This window comes from Drosophila tropicalis, unplaced genomic scaffold (genome assembly GCF_018151085.1).
Source record: "Drosophila tropicalis isolate 14030-0801.00 unplaced genomic scaffold, ASM1815108v1 contig_878, whole genome shotgun sequence".
NCBI lineage: Eukaryota > Metazoa > Arthropoda > Insecta > Diptera > Drosophilidae > Drosophila > Drosophila tropicalis.
The window spans coordinates 9427411-9447112 of record NW_027173374.1 but is presented as its reverse complement, the minus strand read 5'-3'; the positions used below and the strand labels follow the sequence as shown (position 1 = coordinate 9447112).

Sequence of the window (19702 nt, the reverse complement as noted above, 5' to 3'; positions counted from 1 at the left end):
ACACAGTTCATAAATTTTTCACAGTTTGTTGCAACATTTTTGCTTTGGTTTTGTTCCTCATTTAGCCGGTCTGCTGTTCTCTATATTCTATCTAGAGTGTCTCTGTGTTTGTGTGTGTGTGGGGTAGGGGTGTCGGTGTGGGCGTGTGTTTGTGTATGTGTTTTAAGCAACCGCAGCCCACGCGCCTGCGGATATGCAACAATATAGTCAACTTTCCCTCTGTTGGCATATTATGTGCACCGGGCGTGACTAACATGCACATGTTCAACTGTGCTAAAAAATGTCACACCCCCCACTTCTCCCACTTTACCGTCACGTGTCGCACATCTAGCACTCCGAGTTAGTATAAAGTTAAAAAGTCGATTTTTATTCTTACTTCTATTGTTTTTTTGTTCTTATTTTGCCTGTTTGTCTCTCCCTTTTTGCTAACCAACTTGGTATTGGATTCTATATGTGTATATTTACAGCAACATGGCCAAGGATTTAAGCACTTTGGGCTGGGATTATCTCATGTTCGTGTTGTTTATAGCACTAACAGTCTTTGCTCCGCTCTGGAAGCGCATATTTGGCAAAAAGAAGCAACGCAGTAAGGCAGATTATGTCTTTGCCACTGGCGGAGTATCCATAGTGGCCGTTATGATATCGATAGCCCGTGGCACACTGGGTGTACGATCGGTTCTGGGTAAGTATTAAGTTACTTAAATGTTTAGTTAAATCAACTTTAAATATTGTTGTTTTTAGGCTATCCTAGTGAGCTGTTTTATCGTGGTTCATCCATGTGGGAGATAATCTATGGCATGATGAGTGCCTATCCAATTGTATGCTTTATGTTTGTACCAGTCTATTTCAATTTGGGCATCACCTCTGTCTATCAGTACATTGATCTAAGGTGAGTTTCAACAAGCATTTCATAAGACAAACTCTCCCATCCCTCCCCCCACATCACCGCCCCTCTTACACCATTAGGGCAACATTGTTCAATTAGGAAAACGGCAAAACGACGACAACATGGAAAATTCTTATTTAAACATTCATTTTAATTTCACAAATGACCGTCGCACAGAGCGCACACAATTTTATTCTTCATTAAGAAAGCCAAATGAAACTAAACAGAGCCAGCTTGATGCTGTTGTCGCTTTCGCTGCTGCCGCTGCTGCTGGCTAAATAAATTTGAATTACATTTTACAAACAAAAGTACAAAAAAACGAAACAAAAAGTACGGAATAACAAGAAACTCTCTAACAACAAATGGCCAAAACAAAGGCAAAGCAAACAGAGCAAATAATCTAGATATTTGTCCTTGCTGGGCCTGGTCTTTTAGTTATTGGACTTTACTTTCGACTCGACTGGCTCGACTTGCCAAGTCTGTCGCAAGTTGTCGTCGCCTGCGTCATCGTCATCGTCGTCGTCGTCGTCGCACTGGACGCCTAATTGTTTTTTAAGTTCGAAATTAGTTAACAAATTTGTTATCAAATGTTTGCAGTTTCGACAACAAAATTCAATTAATTGCAAAAACTGACAAATGCTCAACACGCTGCCAAGGGAGTGGCAAGTCCGGGGAATTGTGTTGGCATAATTTGATTGAAATTTAATTGGCATCATCGTAGGCGGAGGCCAGAAGCCGAGCCGTGCCAGATACGCTTCTAGGCACAATGTCGTTTTTTTCTTCCGTACAAAGGGGACGGTGGGGAACAATGGAGGGGACATGGTCAAAATGGAAAGTGAAAACGAAAGCAAACGAAAGCTGTGCGAAATTGTGAAATTATTTAAATGTTTCCCATAAGACGACATTGGAAAAATTAGCATAATTTGTAGTTGACTCATTGTAGCCAAATCAGTGACAAAGTGTCACTAGTTATGCGGTACTTGGCATTGAATGATTGAATTAATCTACATCTTACTCATAGAATATTTTGACGCAAAGCATATAAATCTTTGTCATGCAGTTCATTACCATGATTATCTCTCTCTCTCTCTCTCGCTGTCTGAATTTTTGTAATTATGTAGTTAATTTTGTAGTAACTTTTCAATTATATTCATAGCTTTTTAACTCTTTTTAAGAGTTTGTCTTTTATTAAACAGTTTTTGCATCTTAGTTTTAGATCTCCCATGTCCAAAATATTATAATAATCAGCTTCTTCGGTTAAAACTTATTCGGTTTATCTAAAATCAATGCTTATATCAATTTATATACGTTTTAAATTTAAATTCAATGTTTAAATAGAAAAACAAATATTTAATTATTAATCAAGTGCCACCCATTTGATAAATTTGGAACACACACATACTTGAAGATGGATTTTTATCCAGATGTTTGACTTTTCTAATGAAGCACTTAATCAAATTCAAAGGCAACACTAAAATCAATCGAACATATATGTATGTATGTATGTATATAGACGACTCTTGTAATTCAATGTCATCAATCTTAGTTTCACCCATTCAAAAATTCCCTTTGAGCAGTGAATGTCAAAGTTTCGCAAATTCACATAGTCTTCTTCTTCTTTTTTTTGGAGTGGGCGTTAAGAAGAGTTGGGATTGAGATGCCAAACTGCGGGGGGGGAATGTGAAACAAAAAGTTGTTACAACATTTTTGTAGATGCCGCCTTATTCTTGGTTTCTTGTCAGCACAACTGGCGTCTCGCGACATGTTTATGCATACAACTTCATCAAAAATTGGCAAAAAGTTGGTGGCAAAGAGATAGCTTAGACATAGGCCGATAAGTGAATATGCTACAAATTGCCAAGCCACTTGGCCATCAACGGCACATGAGAGGCAGAGAGTGAGAGTAAGAGATTGAGAATGCGAAAGGAAGGAGGCAAAGCCTTGACTGCTACAACAAGATGACAATACACAAAAACCAGCAAAATTCATAAATTCAACAAGAAAAGCCAAAAACCGAAAAAAAAAAAATTGAATCAACACACACACTCACACACATACAGAAAACAAAGAGCCCACTCGGGCTGCGGCTGTTGACAAATTGTATGACAATTCGTTTGTGTCATAATGTTTATAAATAGCGCGTGTTCTGCCTGTCAGTGGCATCAGGGGCATGTGGCATGCGGCATCAAGCAGTCGGCGTTGACAGTTTGGCCCTCACCCTAAAGGACCTTACAGCACCCGAAAAACTTACGAAAACAAAAAAAAAGCAAGAAAAACCAAAGATACTCTTATATACAGGCACGCATGGATTCTCTTACTTGTCAGACGTCTGTCGCAAGTGACGTCTGCCACTCAGCAGCAGCAGCAACATCACACACAAAGACAGAGAAATAGATAGAGAATCAAAGAGAGAACGAGAGAGTAAAAGACATGACCCTTGACTCGCAGAAAACTCAAGTGTTATCTGCTGGGAAAGATTTTTGTTACGAACATTTTGATTTGCTATTTGGCCTCACCCAATCCCACACACACAAAAAAAGAAGAACTGTTGAGTTCAATGGTCAATGGCAGGGTTATCCTCTCCTTCTGACTCCTTCTTCTTCTCTCTCCCTCCTCTAACTTTCTGTGTTTCTGTGTTTTGAAGGCAATTACATGTAAATAAATTGATATCAATGCGACAATTGTTAGCACTTAGCAAATGGAGTGACGAAAACCAAACAAATGCATTTGAATACCGCTTGAATATTTACGACTAACAAGAGTTGGCCAAAGTGCACAGAATCCCAAAATCCACTCCAAATGGCTTCCCCAATTCGCTTCAACGTTCAAAGTTCAAGAAAAAAAGGTAAAAAAAGGGGACTAAAAGGAGGGGAGAGTCAACATGGAAGTATACGCATAAATAAAGACATTTTCGAGGCAGTCAAAAGTGAGTGCTACCATGATTTGCAATTCAAAGAGGCCCAGATACCAAAAAAAAAAAGCAAAGAAGAAACTTGTTAGGAGTAACAACCATTTAAATATGACACATGCGTACCCTCAGTTACCCATTAACTGTTTCAAGGTATATACAGAACTTTGGCTAACAATTTAAGTCCAATAACTCAATAGAGTCAACCAAAAGTTAAGTTGAAACTAAAATCAGAACTACAATAGAAATATTAGAAAGAAACTTTCAAACAAAAACCCTTTTTAGTCTTACAAATATTCGAATATACCTTGAAAGTCAGTGGGTTTAATGTTAACTTGACTTAATGGAAGCAGATATCCGCCACATCTCACCATCAGTGAAGAGCGGAATAAAGCACTTATCATCTCAGTACCCACTCCAAATATATGTATGTTCTGAATGCCATTTCTCGTATACATATATGTCTCATTATGTTTATTTATGCATGGCATTTAATGCAATCAAAAGGTAACCACCGTGATTTAGCCACCTTTAATTATAAAATGAACTGGAAGCCAGATTCCAGCTACAGCTACCTAAATACCGATTATGTGAACCAACTTAAGCGCCATCATATTGGCATTAATTTGTGTTTTTGGTCCCAAAGAGGGGATGGCAAACTAAGTTGGCTTTGCGGTCGATTCAAAGCCGATTTGAGGTAGGCTTAAGTAGTTCTTGGACTATTAAACTCCATTCATATTGAAATCGATGCAAAGCAGCAGCCAACGTTAATGCAGTCAATTGGTAAATACAATGGGACAGAGCCGAAAATGAGTACTTAAAAGTATTGCAATTGGTTGATACCAGTATTTCTTTATTTTCAACGACTGTGCGTACATTGAGAAGAAGATAATAGACCAGCAAACTATATTGGGTTAGCAATAATTATTGCATACTTTTAAGGTATGTACTTACATTTCATTTAAAGTTATTAAGGCAAACCATTGTGAAGGCTTTAGAGATTGCTTCGTTGTGGCGAGCAAGGCAAATCAATTAAACTGAAACAACTGGCTCAAAGTAAACATACATATACATCGACATAGACATAGACATAGACATAGAGGAGCATTGTAGATGCCGAACGAAGGAAGAACGTTCAATCAAGTGGCAGCCAGTGACAAGCCCAAGTCATTACTCACACGCTCACACAGATAGAGCAGACGCACACAAAGGCAGCACTTATTGTGATGGACACAATGTTAACAGGCTAAATGAGAAACAAATGCCACAAAAGCAAAAGGAAACAACAACGAAAAAAGGCAGGAAAATGAGTAAGAGAGAGAGAGAGAGAGAGAGAGAGGGACAGACTAGGAGCAATAGCATTGAAAGTAAAGACAGAAAAGGCCCAAAAACAATAAATCCCATAAATCATATTAAATTGACATATCAGGCAAAAATTGACCGCAAGCAAAAGGAATGTGGACACCCGTACACACACACATGCCTAGCAATATGCTGTTTTCTATTGTATGTGTGTGTGTGTGTGTGTGTGTGATTGTGAGTGCTACAATAATATTTCTTTATCAATTTCCCTTACAAGCTTAGCCACAACACAAGCAACTGATGATGACGAGAGCCATGTGCAAATGCCTAACAAAATGTTTAGAGGCCATGCCACGCCTCTTCAATCAAGAGAAATGTTTTTGTTTTTTTGGTACATTTTTGTTTTTGTCATACGCCTCATCCATATCAATTTAGCAAATTGGCCAATTTCGTTGGGGTCAGATAAAACACTTTAATAAATTCTCTAAAAAATAAAAAGCAATTATTAAAATGCTTAAGGCAACTGCAGCAAATTTAATAGACTGAAAAACACTGTTAAGCTTACTGGCACAAATTGATATTTGCTTATTGATTTACACACACACATTGGCACACAAGCCAACACATACAGAGAGAGAAAGAGAGAAAAGGAAAATGATGTTGGATTGCATCATTAATAACCCAACTGACGCCTGGACGTATGCAGCAGTTTTTTCCGCAGCACATAAACTTAATATTACTAAGGATTATGTCGATTGAAAACGGTTTGTACTTGGCAAATCAATATATCTGTGGCCGCTGTATAAGAGAATATTTAACTTGCAATGCGGTAAACCTGTCATTGGCTTAGTTTGAGCCATAAATTAATGACAAGATCCTGAACTAGCCTTGCATGAGTAACAACTTAAAGTTCTTTAGGTTAAAGTTTTATTTCGGCTAATCCCATGCCACACAATCACTTCGGGTACTTCGTGTGTTAAAGCACTTAAATTGGGGTAACACAGTTTCCTTGTAGCCCACATAACGCATTCTAAACGATCATTAAGCGCCCAGAAAATCCTCCAACCATCCTGATGCCAGTTCTGGCTACTCGCAGTCGTGTCGCGCAATTTTTTTGCATCAAATTAACACACAAATTTTTATAACCCTTGGCCATAAAAACCACCGGGGCCCAACCTCTCAACTATAAAAACAATCAAAACGAGTTACACGGCCGCCAATTTTCTTAGGTTTCTTTTTTTGTTTCTTCTTTCATACATATATACCATTTTTTTCTATATAATACCCTTTATTTGAAGTGTTTTTAGGGGTTTAATAAGAATTATAAGGAAAGGAAAGCAAAAAACTCATTAATATTCTCTATGATAGTAAATACTTTCTGAGAAATAAAACTAAAACCAAGACTTTTAAAGACTGAAATATAAATTATATCCTGTTCTGAATGATTGTAACATTCAATTCAGATATTTATAATCCAGGGTAATATCAATTAGTTATTTCAAATTTTTTACCTAGGGTATCAAAAAGGACGATCCATTAGTGAAACTCATGAATTTTGTGTTCTTTGCTGTTTTTTGTTCATTCCTTGCTTTTCTGTCGTAAATTCTATTTGAAGCTCCTTCTGGCTCTTCTCCACTCATAACTCTTTTACTGCTGCAGTAAATCATAAATGAAAATAAACTGAACTGCCACATTAAAACTTTAATAAACGCAGCTAATAAAAATAAATAAATAAAATGCAAGAGGCAGCACCTTGACTAGCTAGGATCTGCTCCCGGTGCTGCTGTTGCTCCAAGGGACCTGCAGCTACTGTTCGTGCTTAATTGGCCAGCTTGCACTCATCTGTTCCATTTCATTTTGAAACTCGTTTCAGATTTAAGAGTCGCTTGGTGCGATGCCTGGCCTCGGCCACTTATATTGTCAGACAAATCTGCAATCTGGGCATTACAGTCTATACACCGAGTGTGGCATTAGCAACGGTCATTGGTATACCCTATTGGGTCTCCATTGTGGGCATGTCGGCCATTTGCATATTCTTTACGATTTTGGTAAGTAATTCTAAATGCAAATTTATTGTTATTTCTCCATTTCTTCTTTTTTTCTCACCAATGACTTTTGCTTTTGATTTAGGGAGGTCTGAAAGCGGCCATCAATGCGGATGTAATACAAACTGTCACCATTCTGGTGGTCACAGTGGCCGTTTGCATACAAGGAACCATCTCAAGCGGTGGACCCAAGAAGGTTTACCAACTAAATCGGGACAACGGTAGGTGGGATAAGAGATAAGGTTGCTTGGGTTTCGATTGATCATTGCAGCTTATTAGCGGAAATGCTGTCAAATGATGCCAGCTAGTTATGTCTGTGTGCGTGTGTGTGTGTGTGTGTGCGGTTATGTCCTGTGACTGTTCCACATTTATGCTGACGAATGATGACTATTAAAATGGCATCCATTCTATGTTGCTGTCGTTGCTGTTGTTGCTGCTGCTGCGTCGGCTCATTATGCACATAAATGATGATGATAAAAGCGGCATAAAACAGCAGCAAAACAAAGATAAAGAGAGAGAGAGACAGACACAGAGAGGAGAATAGGCAATGGGATGGTAGAATGCTGGAATGGTAGGATGATGGGAAATGTATGCCTTGCATGACGACAGTAATAAATGTCTGACGGCAAGAGCGTTTGTCACTTGAATTTGAGTTCCGTTTGGTTGTCAAACACGCCTGGGAATACCCCCACATGGCAGTTGCATGCAATCTATTTACATATACATATGTATTATGTATTTATATGTATGTGATTGCAATACAGATTTATTTTTTTGTCCTTGCTAACAATTCTTTTGTTCTTATTGTTGTACATACTTTAGGTCGTTTAAACTTCTGGAACTTTACCGGGGACATGACAGTCCGAGTCGATACACTTTCAGCCTGGTTGGGTCAACTGTTCATGTCACTCTCGCAGATTGGTTGCCAACAGAACTTTATGCAGCGCTATGTTAGTCTCAAGAGCCTCAAAGAAGTGCGAAAGTATGTAACAAGATTTTAATCAGAGACAACTTGATAGTTCATATTAATCATCTCTTTCTTTACTAGTGTAATGCTTATGAATGTGCCATTGGTATTCTTATTCTTCTCACTCTCTTGGCTCTCTGGCATGGTTATCTATTCGGCCTACATTAATTGTGATCCCTATGCCGAGGGTTATATTAAGAAACCCGATGAAATATTGCCTTTCTTTGTGGAAGATCAATTGGGTTTCCTGCCCGGTTTTGTGGGCATCTTTATGGCCACCTTGTTTAACTCTGCTTTATGGTAAATGAAATAAGTTTTTTCTTTTTGGTTTTTAATCTAATTAAACAATTGAAATTCTAGTATTATGGTCTCCAATCTCAACTCCTTGGCCACTGTCTGCTGGGAGGATTTCGTGTCGCAGCTACCCAAATTTAAGGGTCTCTCAGATAAGCAACAATTGCGCATTATCAAATTGGTAACCTTCATTTGTGGCCTCATCATTATGTGTGTGGCCTTTGGAGTTGGTTTGCTCTCTGGTGTCATTGAGTCATCGCTGCAAGTCTTCTCGGCAACATCAGGACCTTTATTGGGCTGCTTCCTGCTGGCCATGATGGTGCCTGTGGCCAATTGGAAGGGCACTTCTGCGGGCATGATCAGTGCATGTGCTTTTGTAGTATGGATTATTGCCGGTGGCATGACCGTTGACAAAAGCACACCTCAATTGCCCACCTCAACAGACGTACGTTTATATAGCTGAAACATATACAAATCAATATGTAAACTTCTGATTGTACAATCTCCGTTTTAGGGTTGCTCAAATTACACATTTTCGGATAGCATTGCCAAGCCCAGTTATACAGAGGAGTCCTGGCTTATGAGTCACACACCTGTCAATAATCAGACTTATGTACCACCTACACAACGGTAATTCAATTAGAAATCTCCTCAATTTATGAACTAAACTATTCCTTTCTTTGCAGAACTCCCTTGGAGACATTCTACTCAATTAGCTTTATGTACTATAGCTTGATTGGCACAGCTCTAACAGTTATTATTGGCACTATCATTAGTTTGCTCACCCAACATCCAGATGATGAATATGATGCAAAATTGTTACATCCTCTGATTTTCCGCTGCTACGAACGCTTGAGCGGACCCAAACCCTACTATGTTAAACATGAGGAGGAATCCGGTTTAAATGGACGTAGTAGCAGTAATTCTTCGGCCACCACAACGACATGCAAGGAAGAGAAGATCAACCATGCGTATGAGTCGACGCCAGATGAGAAGAAGGTGAATCCCATTGCTGTGGTCTTTACCACCGCCGAGGGTGAACGCGCGCAATCCATTTGTGATGGCAGCAAAATTCAACTAGACACTGTACCCGCCGGCGAGTCAGGCGTCTATCGACAGCTTCAGGGACATAAGTCTGCTCTTTGAGTCAAATTGGACCTCATAAATCGACCCCACCATCAACACCAGACCGTACTTACCTAGCGTAGTCAAATATACTTACTAGTTCGTAGGCTAAGCATTAGTCTAGACTCTAGACCAATTATTTGAGAGAACTTAACCGTATCAAGTCTACAAGGATGCTGTGATCATTGTACGAGAGAGTTATATTGTTGAGCAATATATCGAGAAGTCTCTCGTATATTATAAAGAGACGATTTTTATTTATGTGTACTTATTGTGTGGATGTCTGTATGTATGTTTCTATGTTTATAAGCAAAGACAATATTTTGTATTATCTTTTAATCTTTTGTGCAATAAATAAAGCTCATGTATTTCTATTTAAGGTACTAACCAATAGCGACATAAACTAAAGGGAAAAAACAGGTCAGCTTTCAGTTTTGTTTTTAGGTCAACCAAAGTATTTAAATGTGCCAGTTGCCATGAAGTTGCATTTAACAGAATTTACCCCCAAAACAAGAAAAAACATTCCATTAAGCCTATCAACAATGGAAAAGAATGTTGCATACGTAAGAGAGTTTTTTTTAAACTTGAAATTATAAGCTCTTAAGACAGACTTCCATGGCTTTATATTGCACACCATGTCGTATGAGTGATAACACTTAAAATCATTGCGCCTGCTTTTATTTATTTATTTAATGTTTTGTTTATTCGTCCGATTAAAAAAACAACTCTTTGTTGTCAGTTTTTTCCCAGTTTTCATTTTGAGCAAAAAGAAGACTACTTTAATATAGACAAGTTTTTAAATATTTAACGTTCGTGTTTTTATCAGCAGCTGCCAGTGTTGCCCTGTTTACATATATAAACAGCTGTTGTCAACACCCTGTAATAGCAGAGCACACACTTAACTTGTTGATTCAATTTGTTGAACGTTAAAAATACATATTAATAAATAAGACCTGAGTTAGTTAAAATTATGACACAGAAAAGATTATATTTGCTTTCATTACTAATTTTAAACAAGCTACGTCTAGTCGAGTATGCTCCACCTGCTACTTTTCGATAACGATAAGTGCCAACAGCTGACTACGCGTTTATCGCTTGTGGGTGTTGCATTATTTCTTTTGTTTGCGGCATACTGCTTAAAAGTGCAATAAGTAAAATAAAACGCAAATAAGATAAACCAAAGCGAAAAAGAAAAATAAATTGCATCAGCACAGAAATGAAAAATGGCCACCTTAGTGAAGCCGAAAAAGGAGGTAAGTTTTAAAGTTCTTTTGTACTTTGGCTAGAAAATAATAAAAAAAAAATCTCGATTGAAGAAAACAAAAAAGTCCCGAATTACACAAAGCAAACGAGAAGAGGAAGAGCTATGCGTAGATGAGTTATCAACAAGTAGTGCCACTGCGACACAAGAACAAAGACCAAGCCCAATTGAAAATGCTTCGCTTATGGAGGAACTGGAGAGAGTCGCTGCCCTGGCCAGCAGTAGCAGCACTGAGCCAATCATTAGCCATGAGTGCTGCATTTCGAGCGACACGATTCTGCCGGCGGAACCAGAACCGGAACCCACTGCACCCTGTGCCCCTCCTCCAACCACTATTCAAGTAGTGCAATATCCAAATCTTCAGCCATTGCGACTTAACAGTAGCAATGAAGAGGAAAAAATCCACTATTGTCTATCACCAGAGGACAGTATCACCGGGTTTTGCCCTGACCCGCAGTCACATAAAGCCATTGAGCGGAGAACAATTAAAGGAAATCTACGAATGTCCCGATTTGGAGCGGGCCAAACAATTTGAATTGGAATTCTTAATGAACTCGTTGTTAGAGAACAGTGAATCAGATCCCCTTTATCTAGCTCTCTTGGAGTACTTTAATCTACAAATAAAACTCTCTGCGAATCTGCATGATGTGGAAAAATATCGTAAACTATGTAAAGTGACACAAAACCAAATCTGGACCAAAGAGGAAGTGAAACAAAGCTTTAGTGGCGCCTGCGGTGATGGCTACGAATTGCAGGAAACTGTTACCTACGAGTGAGTTTTTGATATTGTATTTCTTTTATTTAATTATTAATTATTTTAATCAATTTGCCGAGTCCTCATAAATTTAAAAATGTATAATTAGATTTTTTCTGTTTAGTTTGTCTGAAGTTTTTAATTTTAAAAATTAAAGTCTCAAATCTATTGATCAAAGTCCAGTCAGTTCATTCATTCAATTGTAATTATATCTTTCAAGTCTTTCTTAACTTTTGATGATTCTTTAAATGATTGTTGGCAAAAAATGTTATATTTTCCTTACAGTCGGATTAAAGTGGATCAAGTTAAACTGGAGGCCGCTACAGCTTCCCTGACGTGCCTTTACAATTTGGTGTGCCATACATTTACCACCAATACCATCACCGCAAGGATAACTAAAGTGAAAATCGATCAAATAATTAATAGGCTCCTTACCAGCTATCAACCAGATGATGAGTCTGTAAATAATTTAAAACTACACAACGACCTGGATGCAGCAGCTCTAGAATGTGTGGCCGGACTGCGACGTGCCATTGCTATATTATTTGGTTTCGCACGAAGACCTAGTCCCAATACGGTGCAATTTAGATTTTTACAAATAAAGATTACAAAATAATTTTATATTTTTCGTATTATTGCAGAATTTTGACTCTGATCTGAAGCAATGGATGAATAAACTAATTTCCCTACAGATTTTGCTGGCAACCAAAGAAGATCATTGGTTTTTACTTTTCAATATTTTACGTTGTCCCAATGGCGTCGGTTTGTGGGCTGCCGAGTTCTTTCAGCTGCCAGGAATGGACGCAACGCAATTTCGAGGCGTACAGATCCACGAGATGCCGTTGGAGTTATCTTCGCCAGAGCTTAATCACTGCATAGCTACATTGCAAATTCTTTTATTACCCATAAAGAAGCGCAATGAATATTTAAAAAGTCATGCACAGGCCCATCGGGAACTGTCTGGGGCTACAGCGGTTGCCGAAGACCGTTGGATACTCGTGGATTCCGATGGGGAGGATGCTCATACTCCATCCGGCGAATGCTTGGGACTAAAAGAAAACGATCTTATTGCTTTACTTAATCAACTTCCCTTTGAGAAGATCTTTAGGTAAGAAGAAAAAAACTAATGTATTAAAAAGTAATAATAAGTTTTCCATACCAGCTCTGCGCTGCGCATAGAGAAGTTTCTGCAGGATTATATTATTGAACCTGACATGATTTCTGCCCAACAAATGCTATCCTCGGTGGCCTTTCTGGCACAATTGGTTGAGATTTTCGGTGAAGGCATGCTGACCTACAACAATGAGCGCTACAAACAGTTGGCGAAACGACTAGGTCGTCTAGTGAGGCATACATTGCAATACGTCTCTGACTATCATGATCTGTTTATGTAAGTTGTTTAACCTCAGGAGTGTAGAATTTAAAATAATTTAGTTGTCTACTAATTAGCCACAACAATCTAAACAAGCCTGTCGATCTTTGTGAACGCATTGAAGTCGAGGTTCAAGCCCTGCTTATTCGTGCCTGCGGTTATATATATCGAACCCACAATCTGGGCACCTGGCAATACTTCTCAACGCTGCCTTATGCCACACTGGATACAGAGTTTATTTGGCATCTCTTTTATTACCTGAATGTGGGGTTTCCCGTGGACTTGAGCACCCAATTAACTGAGGATCCTGAAGGAGCCTTTCAGGCCGAAGACTTTTGGCAAAAGTTCGACGTTGCATACAGTGATATAGCGCCTGAAGATATGTATTACCTGTTGCAGGCATTTTTTGAAATGGCCAACGATCGAGATCGCACCAAAGACTGGAATCTGATCAAGAGCATCTGCTTGCATATCTATCAAATTGGTTTCATCCATTGGACCACCAGGGAAATGTGTTACAAAGCCGCACGCGATATGCTAATAAACATCACATTGGCCTACGAAGAACTTCTGGATTGCTTGCTATTGCAGTTGAAAGTCCGTTTTGGAGAGACTGAACAGGCCGCTTACTTATTCAAAGCTCTCCCCCTCGAAAACTGGCGACCAAGTATGGATAGTTTTGAAATACTTTCCAATTGGCTGTTACACTTTGAATATCAGTCGCCAGAGAGCCAACTTGCACGTTTAATAATTGGGCATCTTAACTGGGGATTTGATGAAGAGAATCGTCTATTTTTAACCCACAACATACACGTACGGATGGCATGCTTGGTCTCTGAGGCACTGACCAAGCATGCACCGGAAGTACTTGGCTCGTCTGGCATCTCAGAAAGTGTACGTCAAGTTTCTGCACTCATTGATTCAAGTCAAACGATTCGGGAGCAGTTCATCAATTGGTGTTGGCGCATGATTTCTATGCTTCGTCTACACTTGATGGACCAAAGTGTCGACTCGGTTAAGCGAACTTTACAGCATCCTACAGAACCTTTGCTCTTTATACCTGAACTTGAACGTCTGGATATGATACATCAAGGTGTAACTGATCAGCGACCTATCGCCTTATATGTTGGACTCTTAGTTAGTTTGCATGGTCATTCGATTCCATTGATATGCCAGCATGGTTTTAGTTTGCTACAGAAGCTACTCATTGATCATCGTCATGCAGCTGTGATTCGTTGTCTGGAATTAATAGTGCCACTATTTCTTGAGACTCCCGAAACTCTGGCCACATGCGAGAAGTATATAATTTCAATTTGCCTTGACATGGAATTTATTTAATTTAAATTATATTTCAGCTTTAGCAAGGTAATGTTGACTCTACTGAATGCGGATAGAACATATTTAAAGATGGCCAAAGACATGGTCAACGTTAATTCTATGGGTCCAATTCTTGAACTATTAGACAACATGCTGCATCATCAGATTGTTTCATATACAAGGCAAGTAATAGACACTAAGTTGCACTTCAACCTGTTAAAATTTTTTGCTCTTACTCACTCTGCAGCTATGGTCTCTGCTCGCCTTTGAATCTAGTTAATGTATGGCTAAACTGCTTCACTGCTTTGCCGGATTGGTCACAAAACCAAAATGTTTTGTATCTGCTGGATAAAATGTTACGGATTGCCTATCAATTTGCAGATTGCCGTGTCCAAGCTGTTGAATTCTTCTACAACTATTACAAAGTATGTTGTTACTAACTCTTAGAAAATAATTGTTTTAAATCACAATTAACGCAATTTTATAGAATGGCACTGAATGGAAGTCACCTACCAAAACATCGGCTTTCAAATCATTCTTCAGCAGTCAGCCAACTTCACGCCTTCCTGCAGTTTCCGCAAAACACTGCTGGCTTACATTGGTACTCTTGGAGATTGAATTTCGTCTGCACGATATATCGTTTTGGCCCGAGTTGTTGCGTCAGATCGCTGTACAACCGGTTGAGGCGGCGCTCAAGAAAACTTCAGCTATCCAAAAGACCAATGCATTTTCAGCTTCACAATTGGTCATCTACAAGTATGCCCAACTATTGGCCACCATGGAGACCACTCATGCTCTTTTCCCCATCATCTGTCAAAAGTTCTTTGAGCTCTATCTATGGCGTGTGCCTACCGAGGTTGAATCACAAAATTTCTCATATAATTTTGGAGTGTCGGATAGATTTTATGAGTACAATGTGACCCTAATGAAATCGGTTAAAGGTCAACTGAAAAGTGCAGAAGTTTATTACACGTCTTTGTCCAGAAAACGTAGCAATGAAGAAGGTGTAGGTCATCTCTATAACAGTTGCGCTAAACTCATGCAGAATTGTGCTCTCTGGCTGGAGGATACACAGATAAATAAGTTTTCTAGCGATGCGGACCAACTTCCAGCTCAATATAATAATGTCAAATTACGTGAATTGCTAAGTGGCCATACAGAACATTGGACGGAGTATCTATGCCTCGCCGCATTGCGCAAAGAACAACGAAATCAAGCCGATCAATGGTCCCACAAAATATATCGCATCGAAAAGCCAAAGTCTCGAATGACCCCATTACAATCCAAACCGCGTCAGACGTCCATACAGCGCATCAAGGGTCACTTGGTTACCTATGATAAACGTTTGCCAGCTCCACAATACATTCGGGCTACCTCTGTCAGACAGAGGACAATCGATAAAAACACTTTGCCGGAACTTAAGAAGGCCATTAATAATCTCAATTCCACAGCCAAGTAAGATAGTTAATGCCATATAATATTTTGAAGCCTCTTTTTCAAGAAATCGTTTACTATTCTTAGCAAATTTCATTATAAAACCTCAGAGTTAAATTCATTGAATATGAATTATCTTGAACTTGTGCCGGCATTATATCAAATGGTACCATACCAGGAAACTAGGAGAAAACATTGCGACTCATTACTTTTCAATCGGAAATGCACGCGTCCAGCGGAAATCATAGTAATTCCACAGCATATACGAAAAAATGAGAAAATCTCTCAAAAACAGGGACAAAACAGGGAACAACACGATAAGATTTTGAATGAGATGTTGGAGATGAATATTGATGGCTTTGCCCAGACAATTGAAGAACTGGGCAGCTATATTCGTGTCTTATTACAAACGCCGCCAGATAAAATGATTACCAAAATTGGCACTAATTTCTTCTATTATGTGGTGGAGAATATAAACGATGTAACTATGAAATTCCAAGCTACCCATGATCTATATAAGCAACTGCTTGAAGAATTGGGTGTAAGTTGTGGCATAAATAGATATCTAGACTTGATTATTAATCTTTGATCTTTACGTAGGTCTACATACAAGCCGAACAGGCATCCGAAGGACTACCTGTATTAAGATTAGCTTTGAAGCGTCCCGATCTCGTAGAGCTATTGGCTGGTGTCTTTGTGCCGTGTCGAACAGATGCCGAATATTTTCTACCAATGTACCAGTTCCTCATAGACTCGCATCTGAAACGCTGCGACACGAAAATCCTTTTCGTACTACTCTCCAAATTCGATTTGCTTAGTTGGATGGAAGCCTATCAACCAAAGCTTAGTGATATTAATCGACTGCTTCTGCTAGTGCTGCAGGGCTTAGAGTCATGGTCGCAGCCGGACAGCAGTTTGCTTCAAGATCAATTTCGCCGTCAATTGGTCCACATTTTTGGATACGATTTTCCACAACACTATGGCGAGGTATTACAGTTGGTGCTAGATCGCATATCGGATCAGAAACTAATGCCATTGGTGCTGGTCGATTTGCTAAACGCTCTCTTTGAGCGAGCGAATGGCGGCAAGCTTACGTCCGACAGTTCTGAAGCACGCTTGCACGAGATATCCTTGGACTTTGCGCGTCGACAGAAGCTATTCACTTTAAAGGCATCCACCGACACATTGCTGCTATTAGCCAGACACTTTCAGAAAGAGCGACTTCATCATGGGCTCCATGGATTGTATCCAAAGCATAAGGAATATTGTCCAGAACTTGTGATGTGGTTCACTTCCTTTGGTCAAGTATTATTATCGGCAGCGATATGCAGCTACCAGGAGCTCTTAGCTGATCAAAGTAAGTCACAATTCGTTCTTGAAATAATCGAATTCTAAATTAATCCTCTTGATTGACAGTTAGTGACATTGTGTTTGGTTCCATTGTGGAAACATATGCTCCATGGCTAGTCCCATACACTGAGCAAAGTGGCGTGGGTGATGTGGCACATTGGATACGGCAATTGACCCCAGGACAAAATAAAATCTTACTCCCATGGAGTGAACCACATGTGGGCAGTAGTAAAATCATGATTAGATCTTTTATTGCTACCCTTTTGCAAGTACTCAGTATTTGCCCTCATCGAATAAAGTCCTTGACCATGTATTCGCTTGGTATGTGCATCATTATGCCCAGCCCAATATGCCTGGCCATATATTGGCTCCCATTCACGAGGGTCTTGCCCAGTTGCCCTGGGATCGTTTCCTGCCGCCTGGCCAGCACATTGAATTACTCTACGATAGCCTTCAGCGCTATGCTCCGGAATCGCACGCCATGTTGGGACACATCTTTATAAGAATCGATTGGAATAACTGGTTTGCGATAATGCCACAGCCTGTGATGATTTTATCGCGTCTCTTTGGTGTCTTTATAAAGATTGCCTTCGAACCGAACATTCACATCCATCCAAATACGAGCAAAATACTTGAGGGAGCCACTCAATATCCCTGGCATCTAGTGGAATATAGCGAACTTGAGAAGTTGCTCAAGTGGTTTGTGGCTAGTGTGGAGCCCGCAATTGTTTTAAAGCTGCCCAACGAAAGCAATTATGCTGATCGCGCTGTCCTAGAGTAAGTAAATTAAAGAGAGCTCTAACAAATTATAAAACATATTCTTCGAACAGTCTCCTCCGTGTGGCATGTGCCATGATTCCTGAACGTTATGGTCAAACCCCAGTGATTCAGGCAACGGGCAAACGTATGCTATATACCAGATCACTTGTGCGCTTGCAACGAGCATGCGGTGCCAAGCATACCAAACTACTGGCCACCAAGGAAGGAGAGCGAGCATTTGCACATGCCTTTCTAGAGCTCTTGAATTCGATTGATTTGGCAATTAGTCATACCAACGAGCAACGCACTGCCGAAGAACAGCGTAGAGAAGCCCTCAATTTGATGCTCGAACTGGTAGCTCCAACACAAACCCAAAGTGAGGAGATCTCCAAGTAAGTTTTTTTTTACTTTGCATTGATAAAGCCACTTAAACTTTGTGTTAAATCCATAGTATACACATTCAAACGTTGATTCGCTGGCAGCAGACATGTCCCCCCAGGTAATCTGGTTATGTGCGCTGCTCTACCCGCCATTGGACATTTGAATACCTACATCACTTGCATCTATGGATTGCTGGAGACCAGCATAGAGGTTTATTTCCGCAGCTCGCCAGAAAGTGCCCCATGGCATGCGCCCAGTTGGGAGGGCCTGTTCGAGGCACTGCAAATGTCGTTGCCAAAGCTGGAATTAATGCCCGTCATGAACGGTAACAACTTCTTCTCACTGCACGTCTATGTACTCTACAAACTGGAAGAAATCGCAACTAGTGGCGAAAAGATAACATTTCTTCAAGATGTTACCCAATTGATGGAGGATATGAAGACCACGCCACGAACGGAGCCGCAACTGGCCTTAGTGTGGGGTCTTATAATTTCACGCGGTAGCCAACTAATCGAAATTTCACCACTTATAAAGAAACCTCTCTACATGTTGGCCCGACAGCTTCAGTTGGCCTCCACCAAAGCGGAAGGCTGGAGTGATGGTCTTTTGGGAGTCATTGGTCTTAAGACAGAAGTCATTACTAATAGGTAAATAACAATCGCATAGTTTACCTAAAATTTTAATCATTTTTTTTCACAGACGTAAAATTCTAACCCGTTGCCTGGCCTGTGTGATTTTTTCACTCTTCCCGGCCAACATTAACCTTCGTTTGCCTTGTGAGGAGTACGAAAGTGGCATGCGAGAGTTGAATATGCTGTTGGCCAATAAAAAGTTTACCGATGAGAAGTCCATGATTGTAAGGGCGGTAAGTCTTCTCAAGGAGCAAACAATACCAGAAAGACGAGGAGTTCCACTGTTGATTTGTCGCCTGGTTGGCATTTTCTACGACCCAAATTACCTGGCGACTATTCCCGAGGTTTGGGATTGTGACTTTAAGCTAAAAGCAACATAAAATGAATTAGTAATTTAAGTACTGGACACCAGTGAATTGTTATATGAATAATTATATACATACATACATGAACAATATTCCTACATACAAATTGTGTAATGAGAAACAAGTGATAATCATTATTTTTTGCCCACTTCATTGGATTGAATTAAAAATTAACGAATCATATAAATATATTGTACCTAAAATTTTTCATTTTATTAATTGTAATGAACAATTATTATTCTTTGATATCAAAATACTGTTTCGAAACAGTTTATATTTTTGTAATCTAATTTCCAGCCGAGAAATGCTCGGTTCTTTATCTCATTATTTAACAAAATAAATTGAAAAAACACCAATTTCATTGAAATATTCTTTGATTAGGATTTTAGCACTTATATTCCTATGCAAAATTTAATTTCTTGATCATTTTTATAAATTTTGTATAAAATATTTATATCTGAAGTAGGTTCCGATTAAGAACTTGTCTTTCCGTATTAACCCAAGAATACTTTTAATGTAGTAAAAAAAAATGATAATATAACTACATAAG

At 39.3% G+C, this 19702-nt stretch overlaps 2 protein-coding genes across 3 annotated transcripts in view; both read left to right on the top strand.

Moving 5' to 3' along the window:
* LOC137584556 (sodium-coupled monocarboxylate transporter 1) overlaps window positions 1–9914 on the top strand; it is a 37507-nt gene extending 27593 nt beyond the window's left edge. For both annotated transcript variants that reach the window (XM_068300003.1, XM_068300004.1), the window contains exons 3-11: window positions 468–682; window positions 742–889; window positions 6970–7144; window positions 7227–7362; window positions 7964–8123; window positions 8190–8408; window positions 8469–8847; window positions 8917–9032; window positions 9089–9914. In XM_068300003.1, coding sequence (XP_068156104.1) covers window positions 472–682; window positions 742–889; window positions 6970–7144; window positions 7227–7362; window positions 7964–8123; window positions 8190–8408; window positions 8469–8847; window positions 8917–9032; window positions 9089–9548 — 2004 coding nt within the window. In that variant the 5' untranslated portion in view covers window positions 468–471 and the 3' untranslated portion in view covers window positions 9549–9914. The remainder of the gene's footprint in view (window positions 1–467; window positions 683–741; window positions 890–6969; window positions 7145–7226; window positions 7363–7963; window positions 8124–8189; window positions 8409–8468; window positions 8848–8916; window positions 9033–9088) is intronic.
* Window positions 9915–10624: 710 nt separating this feature from the next.
* On the top strand, window positions 10625–19341 carry Epg5 (ectopic P-granules autophagy protein 5). The gene is given in 18 exon segments (XM_068301816.1): window positions 10625–10780; window positions 10844–11184; window positions 11186–11560; window positions 11828–12119; window positions 12184–12650; window positions 12705–12932; window positions 12992–14212; window positions 14270–14413; window positions 14479–14656; window positions 14719–15686; window positions 15753–16206; window positions 16266–17022; window positions 17082–17285; window positions 17288–17792; window positions 17846–18166; window positions 18226–18265; window positions 18267–18802; window positions 18855–19341. Coding segments are annotated over 18 exon segments (7374 nt in total). The 5' UTR covers window positions 10625–10750; the 3' UTR covers window positions 19168–19341.
* Window positions 19342–19702: the final 361 nt, after the last annotated feature.